Source organism: Vidua macroura, chromosome 18 (genome assembly GCF_024509145.1).
Source record: "Vidua macroura isolate BioBank_ID:100142 chromosome 18, ASM2450914v1, whole genome shotgun sequence".
Classification (NCBI taxonomy): domain Eukaryota; kingdom Metazoa; phylum Chordata; class Aves; order Passeriformes; family Viduidae; genus Vidua; species Vidua macroura.
Genome location: NC_071588.1, coordinates 13,062,561 through 13,090,524, shown reverse-complemented (window position 1 = coordinate 13,090,524; position 27,964 = coordinate 13,062,561). Strand labels below are relative to the sequence as shown.

Here is a 27,964-nt window from a genome sequence, read left to right as displayed (position 1 = left end):
GCGGGCCCTTTGTGTCCTTTTTGGGATGGGCACCACTCCAGCCACACCTGGGGCACCTTGGCAAAGGTGGCAGCAGCGGTGGCACGCTGGGCACACCCCGGAGAGCTGCCCGCCCCTCACCCATGTGCTGGGAAGGAGCCGTTCCTCAGGTGCTGCTGGAAGCAGCCTCAAATCACTGCCCTAATAATGGAAAAAAATCGCTGTTTGGGAAAGAGGGCGGGAACCAGCGGGGATTTTCCAGGGGAAGCAGGGTTGTGCTTTTGTGTTCAAGTGAGTCACCAGGCTGGCAAGAGGAGGGACAAGCAACACATGGTGTGACTTCTGGGGCTGTCCTGTGCAGGGCAAGGAGCTGCACTCGATAATCCTTGTGGAATATCCAACCCAGGATATTCCATGATTCCATGACTCGGGACAGGATGCTCCAGCGTCATGCCACCCCAGGGCAGGGCAAAGCTCCCAGCCCTTTTTCAGACACTTGTGGTCAGTGACTGCTCTCAGTGTCACCGCATCCCTCCCGTCTCCTGTGGGGTGTCCCAGTGCCAGCCCTGAGGCTGCCAAACCACAGCTGAACTGCTGGAGCTGGAGATGCTGGACACAGCTTCCCAGGAGCTGGAACATCCTGAGGCATTTCTGTGCCTCAGTTTCCTATCCCTGCACTAGGTGCTCCTCCCTTCCTTCTTGGCCAGATCACTGGGAGCCAAGGGTGGAGTACAACAAAAATAGAGCTTTATTTTGGGACAAGTGCAATCGGAGCTGGGTCCTTTGGCCCTGGCGTGGAGATACAAGTGTGGCAACGGCCACCACAGACCCCAGCAGCAGTGCCAGGCACACACACCGGACTGTCCCTTTGCCATGGTGAGCATGTGCTGTGCGACAGCCCAGCACTGCCCTGTGTCACAGCCCAGCACTGTCCTGGAGCGATGGAAGCTGGCCCAGGCTGCTCCTGTGCCCTCAGCTGGGCTCTCACCATCTCTGCCACGGATGCCAGTCTGCAGCGAGCTGGGAGGGGTGGGGACAGCTGTGGGGGCTGAGGGGCGTAGTGGGGACAAAGACAACACTGGCAGCACCACTGGCAGCCCCGTGGGATTGTCACGACACAGTGGGGATGGGGACAGGAGAGGGGACACACACCCGCCCTGTCCTGGGTGTTCGGTTTGGCCACTAGAACCGAGTGTACATAGAGAGCCAGGGGCCACTCCAGCCAGCAGAGCTCAGTAGTGACACACACAGACACAGACACACAGACACGTCTCTTTTCCCACGTGGGACAGCAGCTGGATGCACGGGGCTGTGTATCCAGAGCTGTGTATCCAGAGCCATGTGTCCCTGGGCACGTCCAGCCCGTGTGCACCCACAGGGACATGTGCAGAGCCAGTGCACAGCGGTACCTGCCAGCAGCACACACACAGAGCTGTGCACACCTAACCAGCACACGTGTGCCACACAGACACCGTGTACACACCTGTGTACAGCCTGTGGCAATGCACACGTGCCCACAAGCACAAGACCTGCTTGCACACAGAGCCTGTGCACACCAATGTGTGCAGCGTCACACACATCAACACAGGCATGTCCCACACAGAGCCATGCTCACACCTGCAGAGCCTGTGTACACTCACAAGCACAGAGCTGTGCACAGACCCACTCACACCCAAGAGCGTGCAATTCAACACCGATGCACACAACACGTGTGCATGTCAGCACGTCCATGCGCACAGTGCTGGGCACACCAGCACACTGTGCAAAGCAGGACGTGTACACTCACTTCTGGGCACACCAGAAAACGCACACGCACACAACCATGCACACTGACGCACTTGTGCACCTCAGCAGCTGTGTGTGCACACAGAGCCATGCACACTGGCACACACGTGCACAGAGTCACAAACACACGGGCACACACATGCACAGTCACACACACACTGGCACACATGTGCAGACTCAAACACCGGCACACACGTGCACAGAGTCACACACACACACTGGCACACACGTGCACAGAGTCACAAACGCACGGGCACACATGTGCAGACTCAAACACTGGCACCCACGTGCACAGAGTCACACACACACTGGCACCCACGTGCACAGCGCTCCCCCAGAGCCCTCCTGGCCCCAACCCCCCCACAGGTCCCTACTCGTGGTGCAGGTGCCGCCGCAGCCCACGCAGGCCCCAGCAGGCGGCCAGGAGCCGGGGCTGGTGGTACAGCACCATCCCTGCCAGCGTCAGCGCCACACCGGCGTAGCCCAGCACGCCCAGCCGCGTGCCGAACAGCAGCCACGACAGCAGCAGGTTGCCCACCACGGTGAGGCTGCCCAGGAGGTGCAGCGTGAGGGCCGAGGTGAGGGACAGGAGGCAGGAGGTGGCCAGGTTGTAGAGGACGGAGCCCAGGCAGCTGAGCAGGACGCAGCCCCAGAGCGCGGCGTCGGGGCGAAGGACGCCCTGCCACGAGGGGCCCAGCTCCAGCGCCACGGCCGCCCCGAACAGCAGCACGAAGCTGGGCAGGGACGTCAGGCCGAGCAGGGACAGCGCGTCCAGACGGTCCTCCTGCAGCAGGACACCTGGGGGACAGGGGGACGGTCAGTGGGACATCCCACGGGAACACCCAGCCGCCGCAGGGACCACAGGAGCACCCACAGGAGACACCCACCCACATGAGACCGAGCCATAACGAGATCCCAAATGTAACTGGGAAGGGGAGAATGGGGGGGCAGTTCCTTCCATGGGCTGGGGGTGCCCTGGTTTGGGGGGGGGGTCCCAGTTTATAGGTTCTCTGGTCTGGATGTGTCTCTGTTGAGGAATCCTTCATTTCTGGGATTCCTTGGTTTAGGGGGTGTCTCACTCTGGGGATGCCCTAATTCCAAGGGTGTCCACTTTCAAGGGTGCCTGTTTGGGGTCGGAGTGCCACCGGGAGGGTTGGACAGGGCAGCTTTCCCAGCCCGTTTCAGAGCATTTGTCCCCATGTCCCCCCCCTCCAGGTCATCCGAGGACAGTGGGGACAGCAGGCATAGCAGGGCTGGCTGCCACACACAGACGTGCCCCTACCCCCCTCCCCAGGGCCACCGTCCATGTCCCACCGGGGGTGAAAAGGTGACGGGGCAGTGGCACAATGACCAATGCTGTCCCTTGGGGGCCCACAGCACCCCAGTACAGCCATGGAGACCTCGGGGTGGGCACAGGGCCCCATGCCAGAGCCTGTCCCCATGGTGCCCCAAGTCACAGGCTCCAGAGGAAACGCTCCCTTCCCAGCCAAACCCTTTCCAGCTGGCTCCTCGCTGCTATTTGCCAGGGACACCACGGCTCGGGTGGCACCGTGGTCACTAGAGTCCCCAGGAAGGGGGGACTCGCAGCGAGTCCAGCAGCGCACAGGGATGGGACAGGGTGACACTGTGCCAAGCTAGAGTGCTTCCACCCCCCATGGCCCAAGGACACTACAGGGACACAAATGGTGTCACCACTGATGAACTCAAGTCACATCACCTCAGGGCCACAAGCACGACACAGCCCTGAGAGGGGCAAGGGTGGCTCTGGGGTGGCACCAGGGCCAGCAGGTGGCACCGGGGCTGGGGTGAAACTGGGAGCCAGAGTGTCACCACAGTTGGGGTGACACTGTGGCCAGGGTGGGCAGGCAGTATCACCAGCCCAAAGGAGGCACTAGGGTGACACCAGTGACAGGGTGGGGTGGCATTGGGGCTGAGGTAACACCAGGGTGCATGGCGGGTAGCAGGGCAAGCAGGGAGAACCGCCAGCAGCGGGAGTGGCACCGAGGTGATGCCAACACCCCTGTGCCCCAGGGGCTGTGCCAGGGGCGGGCAGACATGCAGGACAGGGACAGGGACGGCCGGCACTTACTCTGCTGGATGGACTTGAGGGCACGGAGCACGGTGGCGGCCAGGAGGAAGCCGCAGCCGGGCTGGGAGAAGCAGAGCCCGCCGGCGATGCTGCAGGCGGCCCCGGCACACACCGGCCCCATGGCCCAGAACTGCAGCGGGTGCGGCCGCCGGCCCCCCAGCAGCCCCAGCACCAGCGTCACCAGCGGCGTGGTGGTGGCCACGGCCTGTGCCACGTCCAGCTGCACGTAGCTCAGGCCCAGGTTGCCCAGGGCCACGCTGGTGCAGAAGGTGAGGCTGAGCAGGTAGATCCTGGCGCGGGGCCGGGGGCCCGGTGCCCGTGCCCAGCCCAGCGGGTATCCCACGGCCACGCCGGACAGCATGTGCAGCGCCGAGAGCAGCAGCGGGTAGCGGAAGCCGTGCGCCGCGAAGATCCACTTGTTGAGGCCGGCCATGGTGGTGCCGGTGCCCAGCCAGGCCAGCACGCTGAGGGTCAGCGGCAGCGCCGGCCCCGGCGGCGGCCGCCCCCCGTCCGCCTGCCCCGGGTCGGGCTTCCAGGGCCGCACGGTGCCCGCGCCCGCCGCGCTCATCGCGGCTTCATCGCTCCGCCGCGACCGCGGGCACATGGGCACCGGCTCCGCTGCCTCCGGCCGCCCCTCGCCGCTCTGCCCCGTCCTCCCGAGAGCCCCGCGATGGGTGGCGGTGACAGCGGCGCTGGCGCGGTGGCGGCCGCGCTGTCTCCGCTCCCCGCGGTGGCGGCCGCGCTGTCCCCGCTCCCCGCGGTGGCGTCGCCCCGGCCGGGGGTGCTGGCGGGGCTCAGCGCCGGGGTGGCGGTACCATGTGCCGGGGAGGCGGCGGCGGCGGCCGGGGCCGGCGGAAAGTTTGGTGATGGCGGGAGCGGAGGGCGGAGGCTCCGCCCTGCGAGGCCAGCGCGTCACTGCCGGGCGGGCGGGGCGCGGCGGACACGGGCACCGGGGGCACCGCCGGCGCTGCCGCCCGCCGGGCACCCCGGCCCTCTGCACCCTGCGGTGCCTCCGTGCTGACAGGGGCGCTGCCTCCAAACCCGGCCCGGCCCCCGGCGCCATCGCCCCCGCTCCCGAACCGCCGCTGCCCCCGGGATTTTGGGCGCTGGATTAACCTCCGGGGGGAGTCACGCAGATTTGGGCACACCTGGGGGTGTCCCTCGGGCACCGCGGTCGCCGAGCGCTGGGACAGTGGGGGCTCAGTGCCCCCCAGGGGGTTACAGAGGAGGAGGATCCCAGCTTGCTGAGGATGAACAGCGCTGACTCAGCCTCCCCACATTTTTGGCCGTCCCAAAAATGCTTTGGACATCCCAAAAACGGCTCCTCCCAGCGGCTGCCTGCCCCATTCCCGAGTGGGACCAGGACTGGAGGAGCTGCTCATTTTGGTGCTCCCATCACACTGCATCTGTAGGACACAGAGCATTGTGTGTCCCCTCGTCCTGCCCCTGACAGATTTGGGGTGCTGGCCCATGGAAAGCAGGGGACAGGGAGCCAGCAGATCATGTGCCCACAGTGGGGGTTTCATTGCCATCACCCTCCACCCTCTACCACTCGCTGAGGCGCAGGATGAGGGTCTCGCCATCCTGGGGCCTGTAGTCAGCGATACCTGTAGGGAGAGGGACAACAGTTTGGGGTGAGACAGCAGCCACAGGGCTGCGGGGGACCCCTGCCACCTCCCCAGGGACCCCCACCCACCACTCACCCATCTGCAGGGGGGTGTTGGGCGCAGTCAGGATCTGCCAGTAGTTCCGCTTCTCCTGCCGGGCCTGCAGCCCCAGCACCTCAGTCAGGAAGGGGCCCTGGGGGGTGTCCTGGGTGTGGAACCTGGGGGTGGGACAGCGGGGTCAGGGGGGCGAGGGTGCAGCCTCGGCACTGCTGGTGTGGGTACGGAGCTGCTCCCAAGGGAGCTGTGCGCTGGGAGCTGGAGAGAACCCGGCACAGGGCACAGCTGCAGGACACGTGGCCACCACAGCATGACCCCCACATACCTGAAGTCACGGGGTTCCAGCGCAGCAGCCGCCTGGAGCACATCCAGGAGGGAGGCGGCGGCGGGCACGGGCACCAGGCGGTCGTAGAGCCGGAGCTCGTAGCACCAGGGCAGGGGACACTCCACCACCAGCTGCACCATCTTGTTCCCCGGCACCTCAGCCAGGGGCTCCATGTCCAGAGGTGTCAGTGTGTCTGCGAGAAGCCACCACGGCACTAGGGACACCCAGCCACCCCTGTGGTGACACCAGCTCTGACCCCAATCCCGTTACCCCAGTTCCCACCTGGCTCCTCCCCACAGTGCATGGAGGCGATGTCCAGGTAGGAGCGGCCATGCAGCACCGGCAGCACCTGGGCCATGGTGGCGGCAGTGCCGAAGGCTCCCAGGTTCTCCTGCAGTGCAGCCATGGCCTGGCCGAACGCTGGCTCCGTCTGGCACTCGCCCGTGGCCAGGAACACCTGGGACAGGGAGGGATGGAGGGGGTGGGAAGAGGGAGGAGGGTTGGGTACCTGGGCACTGCACTGCTGAGCATCACCTGCCCCGTGGCAGCTGCATCTGCCTGGGCACCCACATCTGCACCCCACATCTGCATCTGCACCCACATCTGCACCCCACATCTGCATCTGCACCCATGCCCATATCTGCAGACCCACTTTCCCCATGCCGATTCCCAGTGCCAGCCCAGATGTCCCCTCAGGTGACACCCACCTGCAGGGCCCACGGGGTGCTGTAGATGTTGCCGATGATGCCGTCGGGGCCCTGGGCCTCGGCCATGTTCCTGCTGGCCTCGTGTGCGGCCACCCGGAGCTTGGCCGCCAGCTCGGTCCCCACCAACCTCCTCCGCTCCAGGCAGGTGAAGGCCAGTGCCACCACGGCCTCGGTATCTGCAGGGACACCCCAGTGTCACCCCGGAGTGACACACCCGCCGGGGCGCCACCGCCTGTGCCCATGGGCCCTTACCCACGGTGTTGCCGCCATGCCCGAGCTTTCCATGGTGCTGGGCCGTGAGGAGACGCCGGACCACCTCCTCCCGGACCCGCTTGCGGTGCACACACAGCGCCAGCACGCCCAGCCCGTACTGGTAGTAACTGGTGATGGGGTGGCCTTGCTGCCGGGAGCCTGGGGACAACGTGCGGTGTCACCAGGGCGAGCTGGTGCCTCACAGCCGGACGTGCAGGTGCCAGGTGGGCACTCACCCCGCAGGGACACTCTCACCTGTCCAGTCCTCCTCCAGGTAGTACTTGAGCCATGTCACCAGCGAGCGATGGGGACTGAGTGGGGGGCAGGTGGCCTGCAGCCCCAGCAGGTACAGTGCCAGCCGCCCCGTGCGCGGGGGCTCCGCCGCGCTCCTGCAAGGCACCGGTCACCTCCCAGGACACCGCCCGAGGTGTCACCTGCCCCGAGGGGACCCCGGGACACCCACACGTACGTGCCACTCTCAGCATCCCAACGGGAGTGGCCGTGGCCCCGCAGGCTCCTGCGGGGACAGGAGGTCAGCAGGGGCGACAGGAGCGGCCCCAAAGGCCCGTGGGGGACCCGCGGGCACCCACCTGCCATAGGGGTGCTGGAAGGCGTCCTGCAGCCGCTCCAGGTAGCGCTGCTCCAGCCGCGGGTCGTGCTGGCGGGCCAGGCGCAGGGCCAGGTACACGGCGGGGTCGGGGTCCCGCGCGGGGTCCCCCGCCAGCCCCAGCAGCCGCGCGCTCAGCGCCCGCACGGCACCCGCCGAGCCCTCCGGGGGCTCTGCCCCGGCCCGGGAGAGGCAGCGCAGGTGAGGGGGCACGAGAGGGCCGAGAGCCCCCCCAGGCACGGCCCTGCAGCTCCACAGCCCCCCCAAAGCTGTGTGGGGCCGCGGTGGGGAGGGACCCCCAGCACCCACCCATCCACGCAGCCCACACCCTCCGCGTCCCCCCCCACATCCCGTAACCTCCAGATTTCCCAGCAAAAAGAAGAGGAAGAAACAAGGAGACGTGACATGGAGAGGAGCACGGAGAACCCGAGGGGGTGGCAGGCGTCTAAGGTGGCACCTGTGTCCCCAGGGACCCAGGGGAGGGGTGGGCACGGGCTGGCTCCAGGCAGGGGAAGGGGTGGCAGGGCTGGGGTTGGCTTGGGGGGAGCTGAGCCCCGGAGAATTTGTCACCGAGGGGCTGGAGATCGCCCGCAGCCCCGCTCCTCGGGGACCCCCCGAGCTCAGGGCGAGCCCCCGGCCCGGGGGGTCCCGGGCGGGTTCGGGGGCCGGGGCCGCACTCACCGCAGCAGCGGGCGGGCAGGACCGCGGGCAGCAACAGCAGCAGGACGAGCGGCAGCCCCATGCCGGAGCGGGACGGGGGGACACGGGGGTGGCACAGCCCCGCCGGACAGCCGGGAGCGGCAGGACGAGCCGGCGGCGGGGACAGCACGGGAAGGTGTGGCGAGAGGCCGTTTCCGCACGCCGGGGCCGAGTCAGCACAAACGGGGCAGAACTTCGGCTGAGGCGCGGCCGGGGGCAGCGGGGGCACCCCCGGGCAGCTCGGGACACCCCGCCCGGGGCAGCCCGACCTGAGGGGCCGCTGCTCGGGGCGACGCCGGCGGCCACAGCCCGAAAATAGACAGGGCTGAACAGCCGGCCAAATCAGGCCCCCTTGAAAGGAGAATTGCCATGCTCGCCCCCAGGGATGATTGAATTGAGAAAACGGAGATCGATCAGCCCCACCCGGGAGCCGCGGGACAGGCGGGGAGGGGGCACGAACCCCCCAAAAACACCCCTAAAGCCGGGGGGGGGGTGGAGGTCCTGAGCCCCAGGACGTGAAACTCCCCCTGCCGGGGGGGACGTGGCGTCCCGAGCCACAGAAGGGAATCCCCCGAGCCCTGAGGGGATCCCGGGGCACCGCTGGGGCTCAGGCCCCGTCAGCCCGGGGACACCCGAGCACGGCGGGCGGGCCTGGGGACGCCCTGGCACCGAGACCCCCCGTGCCCGGGACTTCCCCAAACACCCACCCCGCTGTGGGTCCCCCAGGCCGGTGCCTGCGGTCGGTGCTGCCGTGTCAGGGACCACAGGAGGGCAGCGGGACCCGCAGGCCCGGGCAGGGACCCGCGGCCGCGATCCCGGTGTGTGACCGGCCCCCGACCCCGGGCCGGGCTCGCTGCTCCTGCCTCGCTATATCCCAGCATGCCCCGCGCCAGCACCGCCTCGCTATATCCCAGCATGCCCCGCGCCAGCACGGCCTCGCTATATCCCGGCATGCCCCGCGCCAGCACCGCCTCGCTATATCCCGGCATGCCCCGCGCCAGCACTGCCTCGCTATATCCCGACATGCCCCGCGCCAGCACCGCCTCGCTATATCCCGGCATGCCCTACGTGGCACCGCAATATCCCAGTGCGCTCTGCGCCTCAGGACCCCTCCTGCTAGGGCTATGGGCTGCCCGAGGCGCGCCTGACTGAACCGCCGGTGCCGCCGGTCCCGGCCCGGCCGCTCGTTCGCTCTGGCCCCGCTGCTCTCGGTGCCCGCGCCGCGCTCGGTGCCCACGCTGCTCTCGGTGCCCGCAGGCCCGGCCGCGGGCGCAGGCGCGGCGCGGGCAGTACGGGGTCCTGCGTGGCGCGGGCGCACGCGGCGGCGGCGCCATGGGCGGGCTGGAGAAGAAGAAGGTACCGGGCCCTTCCCGGGCCCTTCCCGGCCCGCTGCCTCCCCTGCCGCTCCTCCCTCCCCGCTCCCTGCCCTCTCCGTGCCCCCCGGGGTCGCTCCGTGGCTGCTCCCCCCGCTCCGGTGCTGGTGCCGCCCCTCCGGCCGTGGCGAGCCCCTGCAGCCCTCCCTGGCAGCGGTGCTCGCTCCCTCTCCCGGTGCCCGGCTCCGCTCCTGCCCCCGCGCTGCCCGCGCCCGGTGCCCCCTGCCAGCCCCCCATGCCCCGGCTCCCGTCTCTCCTCCCTCTCCGCTCCCAGGGCTCCCGGTGGCCCCGGGGCGGTTGCGGGGCTCCCCTCAGCACCCCCGAGCTCCCCCCAACGCCCCCGTCTCTCCCCAGTACGAGCGCGGAGCCGCCACCAACTACATCACCCGGAACCGGGCGCGGAAGAAGCTGCAGCTGAGCCTGCCCGACTTCAGGTGCGTCCCTGGGACCCCCCTGCGCCCCGAGCCCCCCTTGCTGCGAGCCCTCCGGGACCCCCGAACCGCTGCCCCGCGATTCCCGGTGCCCCTGCGCTCCCCCCGGGACAGCCTCAGCAGCCCGGTCCTGCTCCCCGTTCCTGGGGCCCTTGAAGCGCCCCCAGACCCCGGAACCGCCGAGCTGTGCACACCCACCCCCGGGGGGGGCAGAGGGGCTGGCTCTGTGCTGGGTGTGGGGCGGCCCTGGGACACCCCGAGCTCCTCCCCAAGGGCTGCCCCAAGGGGGCCCTGGAGCCCGGCCCGGCCTTCAGGCTGCCGGGATCGGGGTTCCCCCTCCAAGGGAAGGGCCTGGGCTGTCCCAGGGACACGGGGGAGCCGTGGCCCCCCCGTCCCAGCGCCGTGCCCGTCCCCAGGCGCCTCTGCATCCTCAAGGGCATTTACCCCCACGAGCCCAAGCACAAGAAGAAGGTGAACAAGGGCTCCACCGCCCCCAGGACCTTCTACCTGCTCAAGGACATCAAATTCCTGCTCCATGAGCCCATCGTCAACAAATTCCGGGAGTACAAGGTGATTGTCCCCCCCGAGGGGCCCCGGGGGCCTGGCCTGGGCCGCAGAGCCCCCACGGCCCCTGTCCCCCTAGGTGTTCGTCAGGAAGCTGCGGAAGGCCTACGGGAAGAGCGAGTGGGGCACTGTGGAGAGGCTGAAGGACAACAAACCCACCTACAAACTCGACCACATCGTCAAAGAGAGGTGAGGCTGAGCAGCCAGGGGTTGCAGCATCCAGCCCTGGGGACCTGGAGCTGCTGGAGAGAGTCCAGAGGAATCCATGGAGATGCTCCAAGGGCTGGAGCCCCTCTGCTCTGGAGCCAGCCTGGGAGAGCTGGGGGTGCTCACCTGGAGAAGAGAAGGCTCCAGGGAGAGCTCAGAGCCCCTTGCAGGGCCTAAAGGGGCTCCAGGAGAGCTGGAGAGGGACTGGGGACAAGGGATGGAGGGACAGGACACAGGGAATGGCTTCCCAGTGCCAGAGGGCAGGGATGGATGGGAGATTGGGCAGGAATTGTTCCCTGGCAGGGTGGGCAGGCCCTGGCACAGGGTGCCCAGAGCAGCTGTGGCTGCCCCTGGATCCCTGGCAGTGCCCAAGGCCAGGCTGGACACTGGGGCTTGGAGCAGCCTGGGATAATGGAAGATGTCCCTGGGAATCCACCTCATGTGTAATTTGTGGAGTTATTGGTAGAATTTTATGTTTCTGTGTTGGAGAAGAAGGAATGAGAGAGCAGGGAGTGCCCAGCCATCCTGGGAGGCTCCAGGAGAACACAGGGAGCTCCCCTGCTCTCCCTGTGGGGTGTTTTCCTCGGAGGGCTGGTGAAGGGTTAACGCTGCCAAGGCTTTGGTGAGTTTGGTGACTGTGAGCAAGGAGGGGACACATTCCTAAATCAGGATATTCCCTGGCTCCCTGGCTCTGCTGGGATGTGCAGGCGGATGCTCCACAGTTCCCGTCCTGTTCTCACCCGGGTCTCCCCCAGCCGCAGCAGCTTTTGCAGGACTCTGGGGCTGGGTGTGACCCCCTTGTCCCCCACCTGGGCACAGGTACCCCACGTTCGTGGACGCCCTGCGGGACCTGGACGATGCCCTGTCCATGTGCTTCCTGTTCTCCACCTTCCCCCGCACGGGCAAGTGCCACGTGCAGACCATCCAGCTGTGCCGGCGCCTGGCCGTGGAGTTCCAGAACTACGTCATCGCCTCCCGCTCCCTGCGCAAGGTGGGCGCCGCCGCAAGCTCTGGGGTGTCGGCTCACCCATCCCCCTGGGCTCTGAGGAGCCTTCTGCTGCGGGAGGGGGGGACAGGGACACGGCCTTCCCTTCCTCCCACTGAGCCTGGCCTCTGTCCTGCCAGGTGTTCCTCTCCATCAAGGGCATCTACTACCAGGCAGAGGTGCTGGGGCAGCCCATCACCTGGATCACCCCCTACGCCTTCGCCCACGACGTGAGTACCTGGGGAGAGCCCGGGGGACCCCCCCAGGATCCTTGGGGGTCACCAAGGGGTGAGGGACGGTCCCGTGGGACACAGAGCACGGGGCCTGGCTGCAGAGGCACGTGGGGACACGGCCACCTGTCACCTCGGGATCCCCTGAGGCTGCCGGTACCAGGCTCCCCAGTTCTTCATGTCCTCAAATATTGATGTGCTCCTTTACCAGCCATTAAAGATTAACCTGGGGGAGCAGAGGGAAGGGATGAGTCAGATGCTGCAGCCTCCCCACAGGAATTCTGCTCCAGGCAGAAGGGCACGGGGATGTCCCCGCTGTGCTGGGACAGCTTCCCCTGAGCCTTGGCAGGGGGACACAGGCACAGCAGGGCCCTCTCCATTCTCTCCTGCGACTTCCAGGGCTGGGCAGGGTTGGGTTGAGGTTTTGTGGTTCTGAATTATAGTACCCTGGGATGTTTTCAGTTGGAAAGGACCTTCAAGCCCATCCAGTGCCACCCCCTGCCCTGGGCAGGGACACCTTCCATTATCCCAGGCTGCTCCCAGCCCTGTCCAGCCTGGCCTTGGGCACTGCCAGGGATCCAGGGGCAGCCACAGCTGCCAGGGAACAATTCCTTCCCAGGGATCCAGGGGCAACCTGCCAGGGAACAATTCCTTCCCTATATCCCATCCATCCCTTCCCTCTGGAACTGGGAAGCCATTGACTCTTGTCTAGCTCTGCCCTACCTGCACTCTTCACCTTGAAGAGTTGGGAGTCCCTGGACCAAACCCCAAGGTCCCCATCCATGGTGGGATGAAGTGTTCCATGTATCCAGGCATGGAGGGGTGGCAGCAGGACCCTGGGGGAAGCAGAGTTCTCCCTGCCCAGGGTCTGGTGGTGGCTGTGACATCTCTGCAATTGGGCCATGTTTAGGTTGGTTTTCAGGGAAAGGTTCTTCCTCCAGAGGGTGGAAGAACCACCCCAGGGAATGGGCACGGCCCTGAGGCTGCCAGAGCTCCAGGAGCCTTTGGACAGCACTGCCAGGGATGCCCAGGGTGGGGTTGTTGGGGGTCTGGGCAGGGACAGGGGCTGGGCTGGGTGATCCTGTGGGTCCCTTCCTAAATGGGGATATTATGTGATCCTTCTCCCTGGGGGTGGGCTGGGCCCCTGTGGAGGGGAGTCCTTTATCCCTGTGTCCCATCCCGTGTGCTGGCAGCACCCCACAGACGTGGATTACCGGGTCATGGCCACCTTCACCGAGTTCTACACCACCCTCCTGGGCTTCGTCAACTTCCGCCTCTACCACTCCCTGAACCTGCTGTACCCCCCCAAGGTGAGGCCACCACCCCGGGGTCACTGTCCCACCCACCCTGGGGTGATGGCAGCCCGGATTGGTGGGAGGGAGGGTGGAAATGAGAGATCTGTGGGGTCTCTGTTTTTGGGAGCTGCCTCCTCACCCCTTTTCCTCCCCAGATTGACAGCCAGGCTGAGGATGAGCTGAAGCCTGCAGAGGGCAAGGAGTATGCCATGGATTCAGAGAGCTACCTGGAGGTGAGGGACGCTGCTGGCACTGTGACCCATGGGGACACTGTGGCTTTTGTGTCCTGCCCACGGCCCTCCTGGTGTGGCACAGAAGGACCAAGCCAGATTCCTGCAGGGTGGAAGGGGCTGATCCCAAACTCCCTGTTGCTGTAGGGCAGAGCTGGTCTTGGCCTCAGGTACCACCGGCCTCCCCCTGCATGGCCAGGGACCCCCCAGAGTCCCACACTGGGGACAGTGCCTGGAGGAGGCTGAACTCTGTCCAAGCCCGGGCTCTTCCAGCTTCTTGCTCTGAGAAATCCCCTTCCCCCGTGGGGCTGCCCCTTTTCCCACCCCTTGGGTGTGACTCCATGTCCTCTCCCTGCAGAGGCTCTCAGCTCTGAGCGCCAGCCTGGCCCGGGCAGTGGCTCCAGCCCACGAGGATGAGGTGGAGATGGATGAATTCCCAGTGGAGGGGGTAAGACTCTGCTGGGGGGCTCATCCCTGGCCTTGGGGGGTCCTGTCCTGTGCCCAGGCTGGCAGCTTGGGGACAGCTCCTGAGACCCCTCCTTGGCAAGGGCTGTGTGTGGGAGGAGGCTGAGGGCTTTGCTCTGAGCAGGAGACAGCAGAGCTGATGGACGCCAAGAAGAAGGAGCAGGAGGCTCTGGAGAAGCACAAGAAGCTCTTTGAGGGGCTGCGCTTCTTCCTCAACAGGGAGGTGCCCCGGGAGCCGCTGGCCTTCATCATCCGGTGCGTGGTGGGGGCAGGAGACCCTCGGCAGCCCTGGCCTCCCTCTCTGGCAGGACTTCTGGGGCCAGCCCACCCAATGTCCTGTGGGCGAGGTGACCTTGAGGGTCCCGCCTGCCCGTCTGACTCCTCGGTGGCGTTCCCTGCAGGTGCTTTGGTGGCCAGGTGTCCTGGGACAAGTCCCTGTGCATCGGTGCCACCTACGACGCCACCGACCCTTCCATCACCCACCACATCATCGACCGGCCCCGCCTGGACAAGCAGGTGGTTGGCAGGTGGGTGGGGCAGGGGGGCCTTCCCCGGAACAGCCATCCCAGAGCTGTCCCATGGGCTCCAGAGCCTGAGGTGGGACCCCTCTGCCCCGCCCAGGTACTACCTGCAGCCCCAGTGGGTTTTTGACTCGGTCAACGCCAAGCTGTGCCTGCCCGTGGCGGATTATTTCCCCGGGGCCCTGCTGCCCCCGCACCTCTCGCCCTTCGTGACAGAGAAGGAGGGTGACTACGTCCCTCCCGAGAAGCTGAAGCTGCTGGCCCTGCAGAGGGGAGAGAATCCAGGTGCTGGGAGCCCTTGGAGGAGTCTGGGAGCTGGGCTGCGCCTGCTCTGGAGCATCCCAAGGGTAACGGTGGTGTCTCCTTCCAGAGGAAGAGAGTGAAGAGGAAGAAGAAGAGGAGGAAGAGGAAGGTGACAATGACAAAGAAGAGGAAGAAGAGGAAGATGAGTCTGAGAAAGAAGAGGAGATGAAATTACAGAAGATGGAAGAGCAGAAAATGGAAGAGCAGAAGACTCAGAGCAATAAGGTGGGAGCCCATGGAGGCAGCTCTGGTGCCCCTGTCCCTGTTGAGGCGTGTCCCTGTCCTGGGACCACTGGGACATTCAAACTGTCATGGAATGGTTTGGGTTGGGAGGGGCCTTAAAGCTCATCCTGTTCCACCCCCTGCCATGGGCAGGGACACCTCCCACTGTCCCAGGTTGCTCCAAGCCCTGTCCAGCCTGGCCTGGAACACTTCCAGGGGTGTTGCTGGCCCCACACTCATGAGCTGCAGCTCCCATCCCTGTCAGGGCCTGGCTGTGAGAGCTGTGGCTCTCCCTGGCCTGCAGTGAAAGGGCTGGGAATGCCTTTCCCTGTGGAAGGAGGGTGGGTTCCCGGTATCCTGAGCTCCCTGGCTCCCCACAGGTGCTTCCTGTGAAGGTGACAGCTGGGAAGGTGCGGGTGGAGGACAAGCAGCGCCTGGAGCAGGAGCAGCAGAGCGAGGAGAAGCGCTTGGCCATCATGATGATGAAGAAGAGGGAGAAGTACCTCTACAAGAAGATCATGTTCGGGAAGAAGCGCAAAATCCGTGAGGTACGGAGACTGGGCCCCTCACCTGCATCCTGGGGCAGGCTCTTCCCAAAGCCGCTCGCTCCTTCCGCTCCTCCCTGTCCCTGGTGAAGGTGCTGAGGTCCCTGCCAGTGTCCCCAGGCTGCCCCAGGCGCGCAGAGCTCCCTGTGTCCCCTCAGGGCTCTCCGTGTCCCACCCCTGATCCCGGTGCTGTGGGGCCCGTCCTCCACGTGCAGCTGGAGCTTCGGTGGGACCGAGGGCTTGCAGCCCCATCCTGCTCTGACTGAGGGTCTCGGGGCTCTCTCCCCAGGCCAACAAACTGGCTGAAAAGAGGAAAGCCCACGACGCAGCCCTCAAGGAGCAGAAGAAGAAGAACAAGAAGGCGCGGCAAGCGTGACGGGACCGGGGGCTCCTGGATGGTTTTCCGCTGTTGCTTTTGGGTGGAAAACCCTTGGCTTTGCTCCTGGGGCAGAAATGCTGTATTTGAAGCGTTTCCCATCTGTAAATACACCTGCTGCTCTGCCTTTCCCCCGCTGCCCTCTGCGGAGTCGGTGTTACAAGGACTGTCCTCTCCATGCCGGTGCCACCTCTGCGTGAGGAAGAGGAGGCCAAGGAGAGCTCTGGGTTGTTCTGTGTGAATTTGCGCAGCCCTGGGTGCTGGAGCCTTCCCCAGGAGCTCCCCGGGGCACAGGAGTGCAGAGCCTGGAGCTGCTTCCCAGTATCCACACAGAAAACCATATTCCCCTGTATTTTTATTTTTAATTAAAGAAGGTGACGCTTTCCTGGTGCTGTTTGTTGTCTGCTCCTTCTGCCTGGGCATGGGGAGGCTCCTCGGGGGGTGATGTGGATGGATGTGGAGATCCATGGCTGGTGCCAGGGTTGCTGATCCTGCTGGATGTGATCCTGACATCAGCAGTTATCTGTCAGTCCTGGGTTTTCCCCCAAAAACACCTTGGAGACGCCACAGCTGGGGACAAGGTGTCTCATGGGCTTTATGGGCACACCTTTGCCCCCAAAAGTGGTGAAGGCTCTGTCTCTCAGGAATTTTTGGAGGACGCCACTGGCACTGCTGTGGGGACACACAGGATCTGGAGAGGAACAGCCCCTGGAAGGGAGGGAGCTCAGACAGGGAACAGCTGGGAACACCCAGCTCAAAGGACTTTCAGATTTAGTTTCTTTTCCTAGATATTTTTTTCCAATTTTTTTTACATTTTGAATTTGGTTTAAGTGCTTTTTTTCATTTTCTGTTTCCATTCTCCCCCTTTATTTTCCATTTTTTAAAATATTTTTTTATTTTTCATTTTTTCTTTTGTATTTTCCTTTTATTTTTATTTGTTTTTTCATTACTTTGATTTTCCCCCTTCCCTTGTTCCCCACTTTTTCCCCTCCCTTTTTTTTCCATTTCCCCGCTTTTTTTTTTGCTTTATTTTTGCTTTTTTTTTCTTTTTTTTTCTTTTTTTTTCTTTTTTTTTTCTTTTTTTTTTTCTTTTTTTTTTCTTTTTTTTTCTCCCATTTCAGAGCGTTGCAAAACTTTTCCCTTTTCATGTTTTTCTCCTTGCTGTCCCCTCTCCCAAGAGGAGCAGGACCGAGCCCTGGGGCACCCCCCAGGGCCGGGGCTCTCCTCAGAGCAGGAGACCCCAAACAGGGCCTCAACCCCCGGGAGCCCCTGGCCCCAAACAAACCAACCCTGGCCCCAAAGCACCCCTGGCCCCAAACAAACCAGCCCCAGCTCCCAAAACCTCAGCCCCAAACAAACCAACCCTGGCCCCAAAGCACCCCTGGCTCCCAAAACCCTGGCCCCAAACAAACCAGCCCCAGCTCCCAAAACCTCAGCCCCAAACAAACCAACCTTGTCCCCAAAGCACCCCTGGCTCCCAAAACCCTGGCCCCAAACAAACCAGCCCCAGCTCCCAAAACTTCGGCCCCAAACAAACCAACCCCAGTCCCAAAGCACCCCCAACTCCCAAAACCCTGGCCCCAAACAAACCAACCTTGGCCCCAAAGCACCCCTGGCTTCCAAAACCCCGGCTCCCAAAACCTCAGCCCCAAACAAACCAGCCCCGACCCCAAACAAACCAGCCCCGGCTCCAGGCCTCACTCCCAAGGCCAGGCCGAGGGCCTGGGCCGGCCGGGCAAGGCCGGTGCTGGTGGCCACAGAGGGGTCCGGGCCCGGGGCCTCTCCGGCCCATAAGGGCGCGCGTCCGGCCGAGTGTGACCCCTCGGTGTTGCCACCCTCGGCCTCCTCACCCAGTCCCTCAGGATCCACAGCTCCCTCAGGATCCACGGTTCCGGCCAGCAGGGCTTTCAGTGAGTGCTGCTGTGTAGCCCCAAATCGCGGGGAGGGGAAGGGACCGGGGTGGGGATGAGGTGGTGGAGCCCTCCTGGCCGCCCCCCGTGGGATGTGGGACATGGTGGATGTGGGGAATGGGGGGTTGCGGCTTCCCGGCTCGGTCACATCCGTCCCCAGGCTGTCAGCATTACATGGTTGAGCTGCCACATACCGTCCACTGCTGCTTTTTTCTGGCTGGAAAGCCTTTACAACCCATTCCCTAAAAAATGGAAAACCTGGAAATAGTTTGTGACCCAAAAAAACAAAAACAAACAAACAAACAAACAAAACCTACCAAAAAAACAAACAAAAAAACACCCAAAACCCCCCAAAAAAGCAAAAAAAAAAACCCACCAAAAACAAAAACAAAAACACACAATCAAACAAACAAAAAAACAACCAAACAAACAAAAAAAAAAACACAAAAAAAAAGGGGGAAACCTGGAATTGGGAGAGGTACCCTGCAGAGAAAGGGTGGGACAGCTCATTGCTCCCATGCCAGCAATTCCACATCAAATCCTGTGACTGTGATCAGTGGTCTTCACCCCTCCTCTTGCAATGATGATGATGATGATGATGATGATGATGATGATGATGATGATGATGAAAACTCAGCTGTTATGGCTTTTCCTGATCCCAGAGGGTCGTGCAGGTTACCCTGGTGTGGGAACTGATGAGGTCAGGCAGGATGGGCCAGGGATGAGGCAAGAGCTGCCAGCAAGGTGATGCCCACAAATCCCGTAGGGACAAGCTCTGATCCCCGAACACCTCCAGCAGGGATGGTGAGTCCCAGGCATGGCCAAGGTGGTCACCCCTTGCTTGGGGCCCCAAGGCCGACACCACCCCCTTTAGTGACAGAGACTAAGGGCAGCAGGAAGAGCCAAGGCTGCATCCAGGAGCACAGGAGCCCATTTTTCACCCTGCCACATGAAGGGTGACAGACCAGGGACAGGACTGAGCCCTCCTGGCGTGGCCAGGGCACCCTCTGGGCACCCAGTCGGCTGCTGTGATTAGAGGAGGGTGGAAAGGCTGGTGGTACTGTGGTTGTTCCACAGTTGTCACACTAAGGTTATGCCAGAATATTGTTGTCATTAAGGCTATAAAGCCATGGAAACAGCGGGAGGGAGGAAGGAGGGCGGGGAAGCTGCGGGAGAATGAAGAGGAGCCGATGGTGCGTGGCCAGGGTGCCCCGGGGAGCAGGCGGCTGGGACGGGGTGCGGGAGCCAGCTCCCCAAGCCCGGGTGAGCTCCGGCTGCAGGAGGTGACAGCCGGGCTATGAGCTGTCCTGCGGGACGAGGAGGAGGACGGCGGCTGGCGAGAGGTGAGTGCCACCGCCCAGGGACGGCCATCGTCACCCAGGGCTGTGGGGCCACGCCGGGCTGGTGGCAGGGAGCCGAGGGGCCGGCAGTGGGGCCCGCGGGGACAATGTCCCCGTTGAGGCCGCGGACACAGATGGAGACAAATGTCCCCGTTGTTCGCGGCGCGGGCTGAATGGCTCCTCTGTGCCCCGGCAGTGGGTGGGGGCCGGGTGGCTTGGGGTGGCCGCAGGCACCCAGGGCCGGCCCCGGGGAGCCGGGCAAGCCCGGCCGCAGCCCCGCGTCCCCCCGCCAGCCGCTCCCACTCCTGTCCCGTTCCCCCTTCCCAGGCCGGCGAGCCAGGGCCGCGATCCTGGTGATGCCATAAACACCGCGGTGCAGTGGGGAGGCTTTGGAAAAGCCGGCATTTGCGGGGAGCTGCCCGGGAAGAGCTTATTCCATGTCGGAGCAGCATCGGCACCCCCGCCCCGTGCCGCCCGCTCCCCTGGCACCCCGGTCAGGAGCACAGGAGAGCAGAGGCACGGCCCAGCACCAGCAGTGCAGGAGAGGAAAAGGTGATGGATACTGGGGGGGGGGTGCTTGGAGGGTGGCAGGATGGTAAGGGGGCAGCAGGACGCTTGTTGGGTCCTTGGGAGGCAGTGGGATGCTAGGGGGGCAGCAGGATGATAAGGAGGTAGTGTGATGCTTGAGGGGGTGTTGGGATGTCTGGAGGGTGTTGGGATGCTGGGGGGGCAGTGGAATGCTCAGGAAGCAGCTCTATGGGGCAGGATGATGAGGGGAATTGTGGGGTACAGAGAGGACAGGGAGGTAGGAAGCAGCATGCCTGTGTGGGATGGGGCCTGTGGAAAACAGTGTCCATGGATTGGTGGGATCAGGAGCAAGCAGGTGCATGCACCTTGTGTTTTGGCAGGGGCTTGGCCGTAAAAAAATTGACCCTGTAGGGAAAACCCAAAAGCAGATTCTGGGATGCCCCCAGGGAGATGGAGAGCTGCTGGGACACAGAGATGGGGCTGCAGAGCTGCGTGGCCTGGCTTGGCCCGGGGGTACCTCTTGAGGAAATGGTGGGTGCAGCCGTGTTCTCTGGCTGGGCATCTCAGCCGGCTGGCGCCGTGGGCACGCCCCACCCGTGGGAGCCCCAGGAGAACACCCAGCACACCACTTTCTCCTAACGAGCTATTAATAATTAAGCTGCTCACTGAAGGCAAAGTCAATAGAATATTTGGCTGGGAAGTGTTTGCCAGAACCACCCCTGGGAGGCAGGTAGGGTGGAGTGAGGCATCCCCTTGGCATCCCAGAGCTCTGGAATTTGGTGCTGTGTGGTCCTGGGGTCCTGGTGGGGTCACGTAGGGATCTATCAGGATCCATTGGGACCCATCTGGACTCACTGGGATCCATTGGGACTCATCAGAGGGGTTCATTGTGCCATTTCACTCGCTCCTGTGGAGTTGGTGCCAGCTTTGCTCCTTCTTGGCAGCACCCACAAAAGTGGGTGTCTCCCAGCCCTCTCAAAGGGCCAGTGGCTTTGCCAGGTGGTGCCAGGTGGTGACTGTGATGGAATCACAGCCACCGTGTAAAACTGAACTCCAGCTGCTCCTGGAGCCGTCTGGCATTCCCACACACACGGTGGTTTTGGGATACAGTCAGAGCAACCTGCTCCCCCCGTGGTGACACCGTGCACCCCAACATCCACATGAAAACCACTCGGGAAGAGGCTGGATGCACCAGCCCTGCCTGATCCAGCGGTCCCGGCTCCAGGGGAAATGGGGGGGGCTTGGATGAGCTTTTCGGGTGCCCCAGGTGCTCCTCTCCCAGCTCCCCCCCCCGTCCGCGGCGCTGTGCCCAGCACCCGGCCGCAGCCCGGGGCTCCGGTTGCATTTTCCATTCATTATTCATCGAGCTGGAAATCTCGGCAGCACGAGGCGATCCGACCGGGGGGGGGCCGGAGCGGGGGAGCGGCGGCAGCAGCGGCACCCCGGGATCGCCGGGCGGCGGTAACCGCGGTGCTGGGTGAGCCGGGAGCCGGGGCGGCTCTGCCGCGGAGGCTGGGGGGGGTGGGATGTGCCGGGCTGCGATCCACGGCTCATCGCAGCGGGATTTCATCCCGCCGGCATATCCGCGGGAGCTCTGAGGCGCTGAGGGGGTGATGCGAGGCGGGGGTGGGGGGCCGGGGGTTATTTTTGGGGGTGATACTCAGAGGGAGCGCAGCCAGCCTTGGCCGAGGGATCCCGGAGGATGTGGAGCAGCGGGAGCTGGGGCAGGCAGGCGATGCTGCTCCCGCCGCTAAATGGGGGAGCCGGGAACCGGGGGGGCTCAGCCCCCAGCTCGGGGGGGGCTCCCTGGCGCGGAGCTCTGCTGTGGAGGCCTGCGGTCGCGGGTGGCGTGTCCCCGTGTCCCCGTGTCCCCGTGTCCCCGTATCCCCGTGTCTCCACGTCCCCGCGTCCCCGTGTCCTGCCGCAGGGGACGGCCCTGCTGCAATGCAGTGTCACAGTGAGGGTGACCCCCGTGTCCCAGGAGGAGGGAGGGGACAGGGATGGGGGCCACGGGGGGAGCGCTGGGGAGGGAGCAGCGGGCACAGGGGCTCTGTGAGCGTGTCTGTGTCTGTGTCTCTGTGTGTGTGTGTGTGTGTGTGTGTGTGTGTGTATGAACACAGCTGATGTGTGTGCACGTTTGGTGTGTGCACCTGTGTGTGTATACGAACACGCATTGAGGTGTGTGTGTCCTGGTGCACACACGAGCACACGAGGGGTCAGGGGTATCTGTGTGTGCCCTGTGTGTGCCCTGTGTGTGTGTGTGTGTTGTGTGTTTGGGGGGGCCGTCCTGTCTGCACCCCTCTGTCCCCAGTTCCGTGTCCCTGGCCCCAGCCCTGGGCCAGCCCGAGCTGCCATGGCCAGAGGGCCCCCCCGAGCCCCCCACTGCTGCTGGCAGGGCTGGAGAGGCTGCACAGGGAGGGCATTGCAGCACCCAAACCATTCCGAGCTGCTGCAGCTCCTGCTCTGGCCTGCAGATTCTCCTGGGAAAATGGATCCCAGCGCCCTCAGGGAGCTCCTGCTGGCACTGGTGGTGTCCCAGTGGAGAATGGCCACTCTGTCCCTCAGTTGCCCACTCTGCCCCTGGGCTGTCCATGGCTCCCCTTTCTCCCAGTCCCAGCCTTGCAGCCTCTCCCACCCTGGGAGTCACCCAGTTTTCCCAGGGCGGGCAAAGGTTGGCGCGGCGGGCAGAGCCGCTGGGGCTGGGCCACAGATGTGCTGTGGATCATGCCAGGCACCAGTGGGATGCTTGCCTGGGAATTGCCATGCCCATGATATGTCCACGTGCCTTGTTGGAGCCACTCACCCCCCAGTCCCTGGCACCAATGTCTCTCCTCTCTGGGTGCAGGTGACCAGGATGCTGTGGCATGGGAAGCCCTGGAGGTCCATGTGCAAGGGGCTGGTCCTGGGGACCCTCCTGACCAGTTTCATGTTGCTGCTCTACTCCTACGCCGTCCCCCCACTGCAAGTCAGCGTCACTGAGTGAGTTTGGGGTCCCCGCGTGTCCGCCCCGCAGCTCGGCCTCCCTGTTCCACACCAGGAACCCCCAGGTGGAGGTGGGGGACATGGAGATGGCCCTGGGGCTTTCCAGGCCCTGGTGGCTTCACACCAAGATGTCCCCTTCCTGCTGGAGGCTGCAACTCCCAGCAGGGCTAGGGACACCGTAGGGCACTCAGTGCTCCTGGGTGGAAAGGGGAGGGGAAGGGGAGAGAGGGGAGAGGAGAGGACTCGAGTCTCGGGTTCTTTCACTGCCAGAGCTGCACAGCATGCAGCTCCTGCCCGTGCTGCCTGTCATCAAATTAATCTCCAAGCTTGTAAACAAGGTCTACGTGCCTCATAAGCCCGGTGCTGTTGGATGATATCCTCATCAAGGATCAGTTTGGCAAGTTCATTACAGGTGTCCAAAGTCACTCGACTCTGGGCTTTGCTTACTGCCTCGGGCAGCTCAGATAACATCCCTTGTGTCCTCACATGTTCCTCCAGGGCCCAGCTCTCATACCCCATAAAAATGTTATCAGCTCCTCTCCATGGACTTGTGGCCATGGAGAGCTCCCCTTTTTGACATCACCTCCACCAGGACCACCATGGCCATGCCCAAGGAGACCCCCTGCTCTATTTCCATTTCCAGCACCTATTCCCAGGTCCAGAACCCACTCCCAGATCCAGCTCCACCAGCACAGAATATCCCTAAGCCTTCAAAGTGCCAATGCCACTCTCACCACGGCGCTCCACCTCTTCTCTCACCCAGGATCCCTGTCCCCTTCTCCTGCTCCTCCCACCTGTCCCCCGTCCAGGCTCCGTCCCCACCCAATGGCACGGGCAGCACCTCGGGGTGGAGCTGCCGGCCCAAGCTCAACGTCATGTTCATGAAGACCCACAAGACCGCCAGCAGCACCATCCTCAACATCCTCTTCCGCTTTGGGGAGAAGCATCGCCTGAAATTCGCCTTCCCCAACGGCCGCAACGACTTCTACTACCCATCCTTCTTCGAGCGCAGCCAGGTGCAGCACTACCGGCCCGGGGTGTGCTTCAACATCATCTGCAACCACATGCGCTTCCACTACGAGGAGGTGCGCAAGCTCCTGCCGCCCGACACCACCTTCGTGACGGTGCTGCGGGACCCTGCGTACCTCTTCGAGTCCTCCTTCCACTACTTCGGGCCCGTCATCCCCCTCACCTGGAAGATCACGGGGGAGGATAAGCTGGATGAGTTCCTCCGGGACCCCCAGCACTACTACGACCCCAACGGGTTCAACGCTCACTACCTCCAAAACCTCCTGTTCTTCGACTTTGGCTACGACAGCAGCATGGACGCCAACAGCCCACTGGTGGAGGAACACATCCAGGAGATCGACCGCCGCTTCCACCTCGTCATGTTGCTCGAGTACTTTGATGAGTCGCTGGTGCTGCTCAAGGACCTGCTGTGCTGGCAGCTGGAGGATGTCCTCTACTTCAAGCTCAATGCCCGCAAGGGCTCCACGGTGTCCCGGCTGACCCCTGAGCTGTACGAGCAGGCGACCGCCTGGAACCTCATCGACGCCAAGCTCTACCGCTACTTCAATGCCACCTTTTGGCGCAAGGTGGAGGCCTACGGGAGGGAGAGGATGGCCAGGGACGTGGCTGAGCTGCAGAGGGAGAACAAGAAGATGACCAGCATCTGCATCGACGGGGGACACGCCGTGGATGCCAGCGCTATCCAGGAGTCCTCCATGCAGCCCTGGCAGCCCTTAGGGGAGAAGACCATCCTGGGGTACAACTTGAAGAAGAAGATCAGCAAGAAGCACCAGAAGCTGTGCCGCAAGATGCTGACGCCCGAAATCCAGTACCTGACTGACCTGGGGGCCAACCTCTGGATCACCAAGCTATGGAGCTACGTGCGGGACTTCCTCAAGTGGTAGGGGCTGGCAGGTGCTCCGCTTCCCTGGGGAAGAACCAGGTGCTTTCGTTTTTGTTACTCATGGTTCTCTTGGTTTGGAACTGGCTGGAGGCTCTGGAGCCCAGGAACTTTTGGGGGGACCCTCCATCACCTTCCTGCAGAGCCCCAGCTTGGGCAGGAGAGCAGAGACTGCCTCTGTCAGCAGGGTCAAGGACTGGGGGCTCAGGGGTGGTGTTTTCCTGCAGGATCCTCTTCTTCCTTCCCCACGGAAAAGCTGGAGGAGGGATTTGTGAAGGATGTGGCCTTGTCACAGCGAGAGCAGCATGCATCACCAGGTTGCTGGGTGCAGGCAGGGATGTGCTGGGACAGCAGTGGTAGAGGGTCTCCCTTGCCCGGGGTGGGCAGAGATGCCCACAGGGACCCCAACCCTCCAGGCGCTCCTCAAATCAACCTACTGAGCCCTGGCTTTGAGGTGTGGGAATGTCAGAACCTGCTGCACTGCCTCAGCCCATGGGTGTGATGAGTGCAGCATGTTCTCAGCCCACCCACAGCCATCACTCCATGCCAGGCTATGACCCGGAGTCATTTGGAGATTGGAAAACCCATCCCAAAAGCCTCCACCTTTATCAACAGGTCCCCGTGGCAAAGGGCACACCCTCACTGCCCCCCATCATCCCAGTTAGAGGAGCCCGTGGACCTGGTCCCCACAGGGACCAACAAAAGGCCAGCAGGGTCTGGTGACAACTGGTGTGGGGAGGAGATGGGAGCAGGTGCAGTGGGACTGTCCCTGTGATGCCACCTGGGGCACGGTGGGGATGCTGAGGGCAGGGGCCATCCCCAGTCCCCACCCTGCCTTGGGGACAAACCTTGTGCATCCCAGCTGGGCTGGATGACACTGGTGACACCACGTCCCACTGAGAGTAGCCCTGGCTGGGCACAGAGGTGGCACCTGTGGCTGAGCCACCCTCCAGCAAAGGGACCCCCTTGTCCCCCCCACCTGTGTTCAGCTCCTTCTGTAAAGACCAGAAATAAAAAAACAATTTACTTTTGTAATATAATTGTATATTTGGTAGTTTTGGATGTAAGGATGGTCTAGCTGGTCTCCAGCCATCTCCTCCTTCTCTGGGATGGGATGGATGGGGTGAGGATGTTCTTACAGACACAGTAGGATGCTCAGCCAGTCCCTGCTCCTTCTGGGAGCTCCCCAGGGTCCTGGCACCATTGTCCCCATCAGTCCTGGGGGTGGAGGGCCCCGTGCCCCCAGGCAGTGCTGAGGAATGAGACTCTCAGTGCGAGTGGGGTGCCAGGGTCTGTCCCTGCTGGGTGCTGGGGGACATCCTCATGGTGTGCAGGTGCCCCCAGGAAGGTCTGCTGGCTTCACAGGGACAGCAGAGCCATGGGACCAGCCATCACTGGTGACACAAACCACTCCTGCCACCATGTTCCAGCTCTGCTGCTGGTGGGGGGCACCCCGTTTCAGGGGTGGCCTCGGGACTTGCACTGGGACTTCTCCACGCTCCCTCTGCGCCCAGGCCACCAGGTCAGCCCACTCAGAGGAGGCCTGTGGTGGGGTGTTGGGGCTGTGATGGGGACACCTGCAACAGGCAGGACCCAGGGACACAAGCACTGCACCAGGTCTCTGTCCTGGCTGTGACGGAGCTGCTGCTCCCAGGTGGTGTTCCTCTCCAGCAGAGCTGGAAGCAGAGCTGTGATGGGACAAGGAGGGGAGCTGGGGACGGGGACTGGGACTCTGGTGGGACCAGGATCAGCCATGGGATCCTGACAATGGTGGGGTCAAAACTGTGGTGGGTTAAGAACCTTGAGGTGGGACCAGGGACATCCAAGGGACCAAGGCTGAGTGATGGGACCAGGCCATGGTGAACTGGGATCAGGGAAAATTGGCTGGGTCAGGACCATGTGCAGGAGTAAAAGGACATGGTGGGAGCAGCACCATGCACAGGACCAGGAATAATTGGTGGGGATGGGACCTTGTGGTGGGATCTGCACCTTCCTGAGGACCAGGACCACAACAATGACATGAGAGGCCCACACCTGGGAACAGGACTGATTGGCACATATGGGACCAGGACTAACTGGTGGGTATGGGATCATGCTCAGGACCACCTGCAGGACCAGTCTGAGTGGTGGCACTGGGACTGTGGGATAGAATGGGGACTGGAAGATGGGCACAGGCTCTTGTGGTGGGACTGGGAAGGTGTGAGGGATGGGACCAGCCCCAGGTGTGGGGCTGCCAATGGCTGCAGAGACCAAGCAAAGCCCCCAACCCCATCAGTGCCAGCTGGGACCCATTGACAGCCAGCCCCACGTCCTTAAAGACCCCCAGCTGGTGGGGTGGGGATGCTGCTCACTGGGGATGGAGCTGTGCTTGTTGGTGCTGGTGTGTGGGGTTGTGCTGGAGGTGGCAGGTGAGTGGGGCTGGGATCCCCCTTCATTCCTCCCACTGGTTGTCCTGGGGGAGGTGGGTGGTGGGTGTCCCTTGCTTTGCCCAGTGCTGGTTCCAGATGGTCACCTGGGGGCTGGCCCGGGCTGGAGAAGCCTTCCTAAAATTATCCCAAGCTCTGAGGGTTGGGGCAAGGGGCTGCCAGGAGCTCCCCTGAGGTCCCAGAAGGGCTGGTGGGTCCTGGCTGGGTCTGTGGCTGCTGACAGTGGTGTCCCACCCCATGAGCAGCTCCTGGTCTGTCCCCAGCCCTGGTCAGGGTCACGGTGCTGGGAATGCTCCTGGTGAATTCCTGTAGTGCAGGTGAGTTCCTCCTGGGGTGGGGCTGGGGACAGAGGAGCCCCTGATGTGCTCCTAGGTGCTCTCCCTGCCTTTGTGCTGCTGCCACCTGTCCCAAACAAGTCCTAGGGACACCTGAGGACCTGGATGTCCCTGCTGTGTCTGGGACATGCTACTGCTGGCTCAGCCCTCCCCTTTCAGGGACCACCATGGCTGCAGTTGCCTCAGAGTCCCCTGGTCACACGGTGACAGCTCCAGTGATGTCCTCAGGCATGGGGACAGGGAGGGTTCCTGCTCACCCCCACTCTGAGGAGCCCGTCATGAACTTCACCTTGAGGCTCCTGTATGGTGAGTGCTCTGGGAATGCTGCAGGAAAACACTGGGGGGGTGAGACCATGGGATGGGTCCAGCCAAGACCCCTGGGCTCAACCAGCAGCAGTCAGTGCCTTCTCCTGGCTGGCCCCAGCACCAGGACCACCAAGAAAAGTGGCTGTCCCTGCAGGAACTCCCCCCTGACCTTGTGGAGGGTTTGAGATGTTCCCAACCCTGTGCCTGATACCACAATGGGGTTTGGGGGTCAGCTCTGCCCCTGATGGGTGACATGGTCTCTCTCAGCTCCATGGGGGGGTCCAGGAAGGTGCTGTAGATCTGAGAGCAGGAAAGGCAGGCCTGGGGGCTGGGCTCTGAAAGGGGGAAGCTGCAGGGACGGTGGTCTGGGATGT

General features: G+C 63.4%; 4 protein-coding genes across 7 annotated transcripts; 2 read left to right on the top strand and 2 right to left on the bottom strand.

Annotated features, from left to right (window-relative positions):
- Positions 1–704: 704 nt before the first annotated feature.
- Positions 705–4,931, bottom strand: SLC35E4 (solute carrier family 35 member E4). The gene is made up of 2 exons (XM_053993558.1): positions 3,854–4,931; positions 705–2,562 (listed from the first exon to the last, which is right to left on the bottom strand). The coding sequence occupies exons 1-2, from the start codon at positions 4,914–4,916 to the stop codon at positions 2,135–2,137; spliced, it is 1,491 nt and encodes a 496-aa protein (XP_053849533.1). The 5' UTR covers positions 4,917–4,931; the 3' UTR covers positions 705–2,134.
- A 422-nt stretch (positions 4,932–5,353) lies between these two features.
- On the bottom strand, positions 5,354–8,233 carry TCN2 (transcobalamin 2). Its single transcript, XM_053993561.1, has 10 exons — positions 8,090–8,233; positions 7,392–7,581; positions 7,271–7,318; positions 7,057–7,190; positions 6,802–6,960; positions 6,550–6,725; positions 6,125–6,299; positions 5,843–6,035; positions 5,557–5,678; positions 5,354–5,460 (listed from the first exon to the last, which is right to left on the bottom strand). Exons 1-10 carry the CDS (start codon positions 8,148–8,150, stop codon positions 5,399–5,401), a joined length of 1,320 nt encoding a protein of 439 aa, XP_053849536.1. The 5' UTR covers positions 8,151–8,233; the 3' UTR covers positions 5,354–5,398.
- Positions 8,234–9,405: 1,172 nt separating this feature from the next.
- PES1 (pescadillo ribosomal biogenesis factor 1) lies at positions 9,406–16,239 on the top strand. Its single transcript, XM_053993557.1, has 15 exons — positions 9,406–9,463; positions 9,835–9,914; positions 10,328–10,481; positions 10,555–10,664; positions 11,502–11,673; positions 11,808–11,897; positions 13,091–13,207; positions 13,348–13,425; positions 13,781–13,870; positions 14,012–14,142; positions 14,289–14,414; positions 14,509–14,693; positions 14,779–14,936; positions 15,314–15,481; positions 15,768–16,239. Exons 1-15 carry the CDS (start codon positions 9,440–9,442, stop codon positions 15,852–15,854), a joined length of 1,770 nt encoding a protein of 589 aa, XP_053849532.1. The 5' UTR covers positions 9,406–9,439; the 3' UTR covers positions 15,855–16,239.
- A 1,289-nt stretch (positions 16,240–17,528) lies between these two features.
- Positions 17,529–25,552, top strand: GAL3ST1 (galactose-3-O-sulfotransferase 1). 4 transcript variants are annotated; one of them, XM_053993564.1, is made up of 3 exons: positions 17,529–17,764; positions 22,478–22,611; positions 23,378–25,552. In XM_053993564.1, the coding sequence occupies exons 2-3, from the start codon at positions 22,487–22,489 to the stop codon at positions 24,525–24,527; spliced, it is 1,275 nt and encodes a 424-aa protein (XP_053849539.1). In that variant the 5' UTR covers positions 17,529–17,764; positions 22,478–22,486; the 3' UTR covers positions 24,528–25,552. The 4 variants fall into 4 exon arrangements, with proteins under 4 accessions (XP_053849539.1, XP_053849538.1, XP_053849540.1 ...); XM_053993563.1 differs by lacking the exon at positions 17,529–17,764 and adding an exon at positions 18,982–19,107; XM_053993565.1 differs by lacking the exon at positions 17,529–17,764 and adding an exon at positions 19,480–19,656.
- The last annotated feature ends 2,412 nt before the right edge of the window (positions 25,553–27,964 follow it).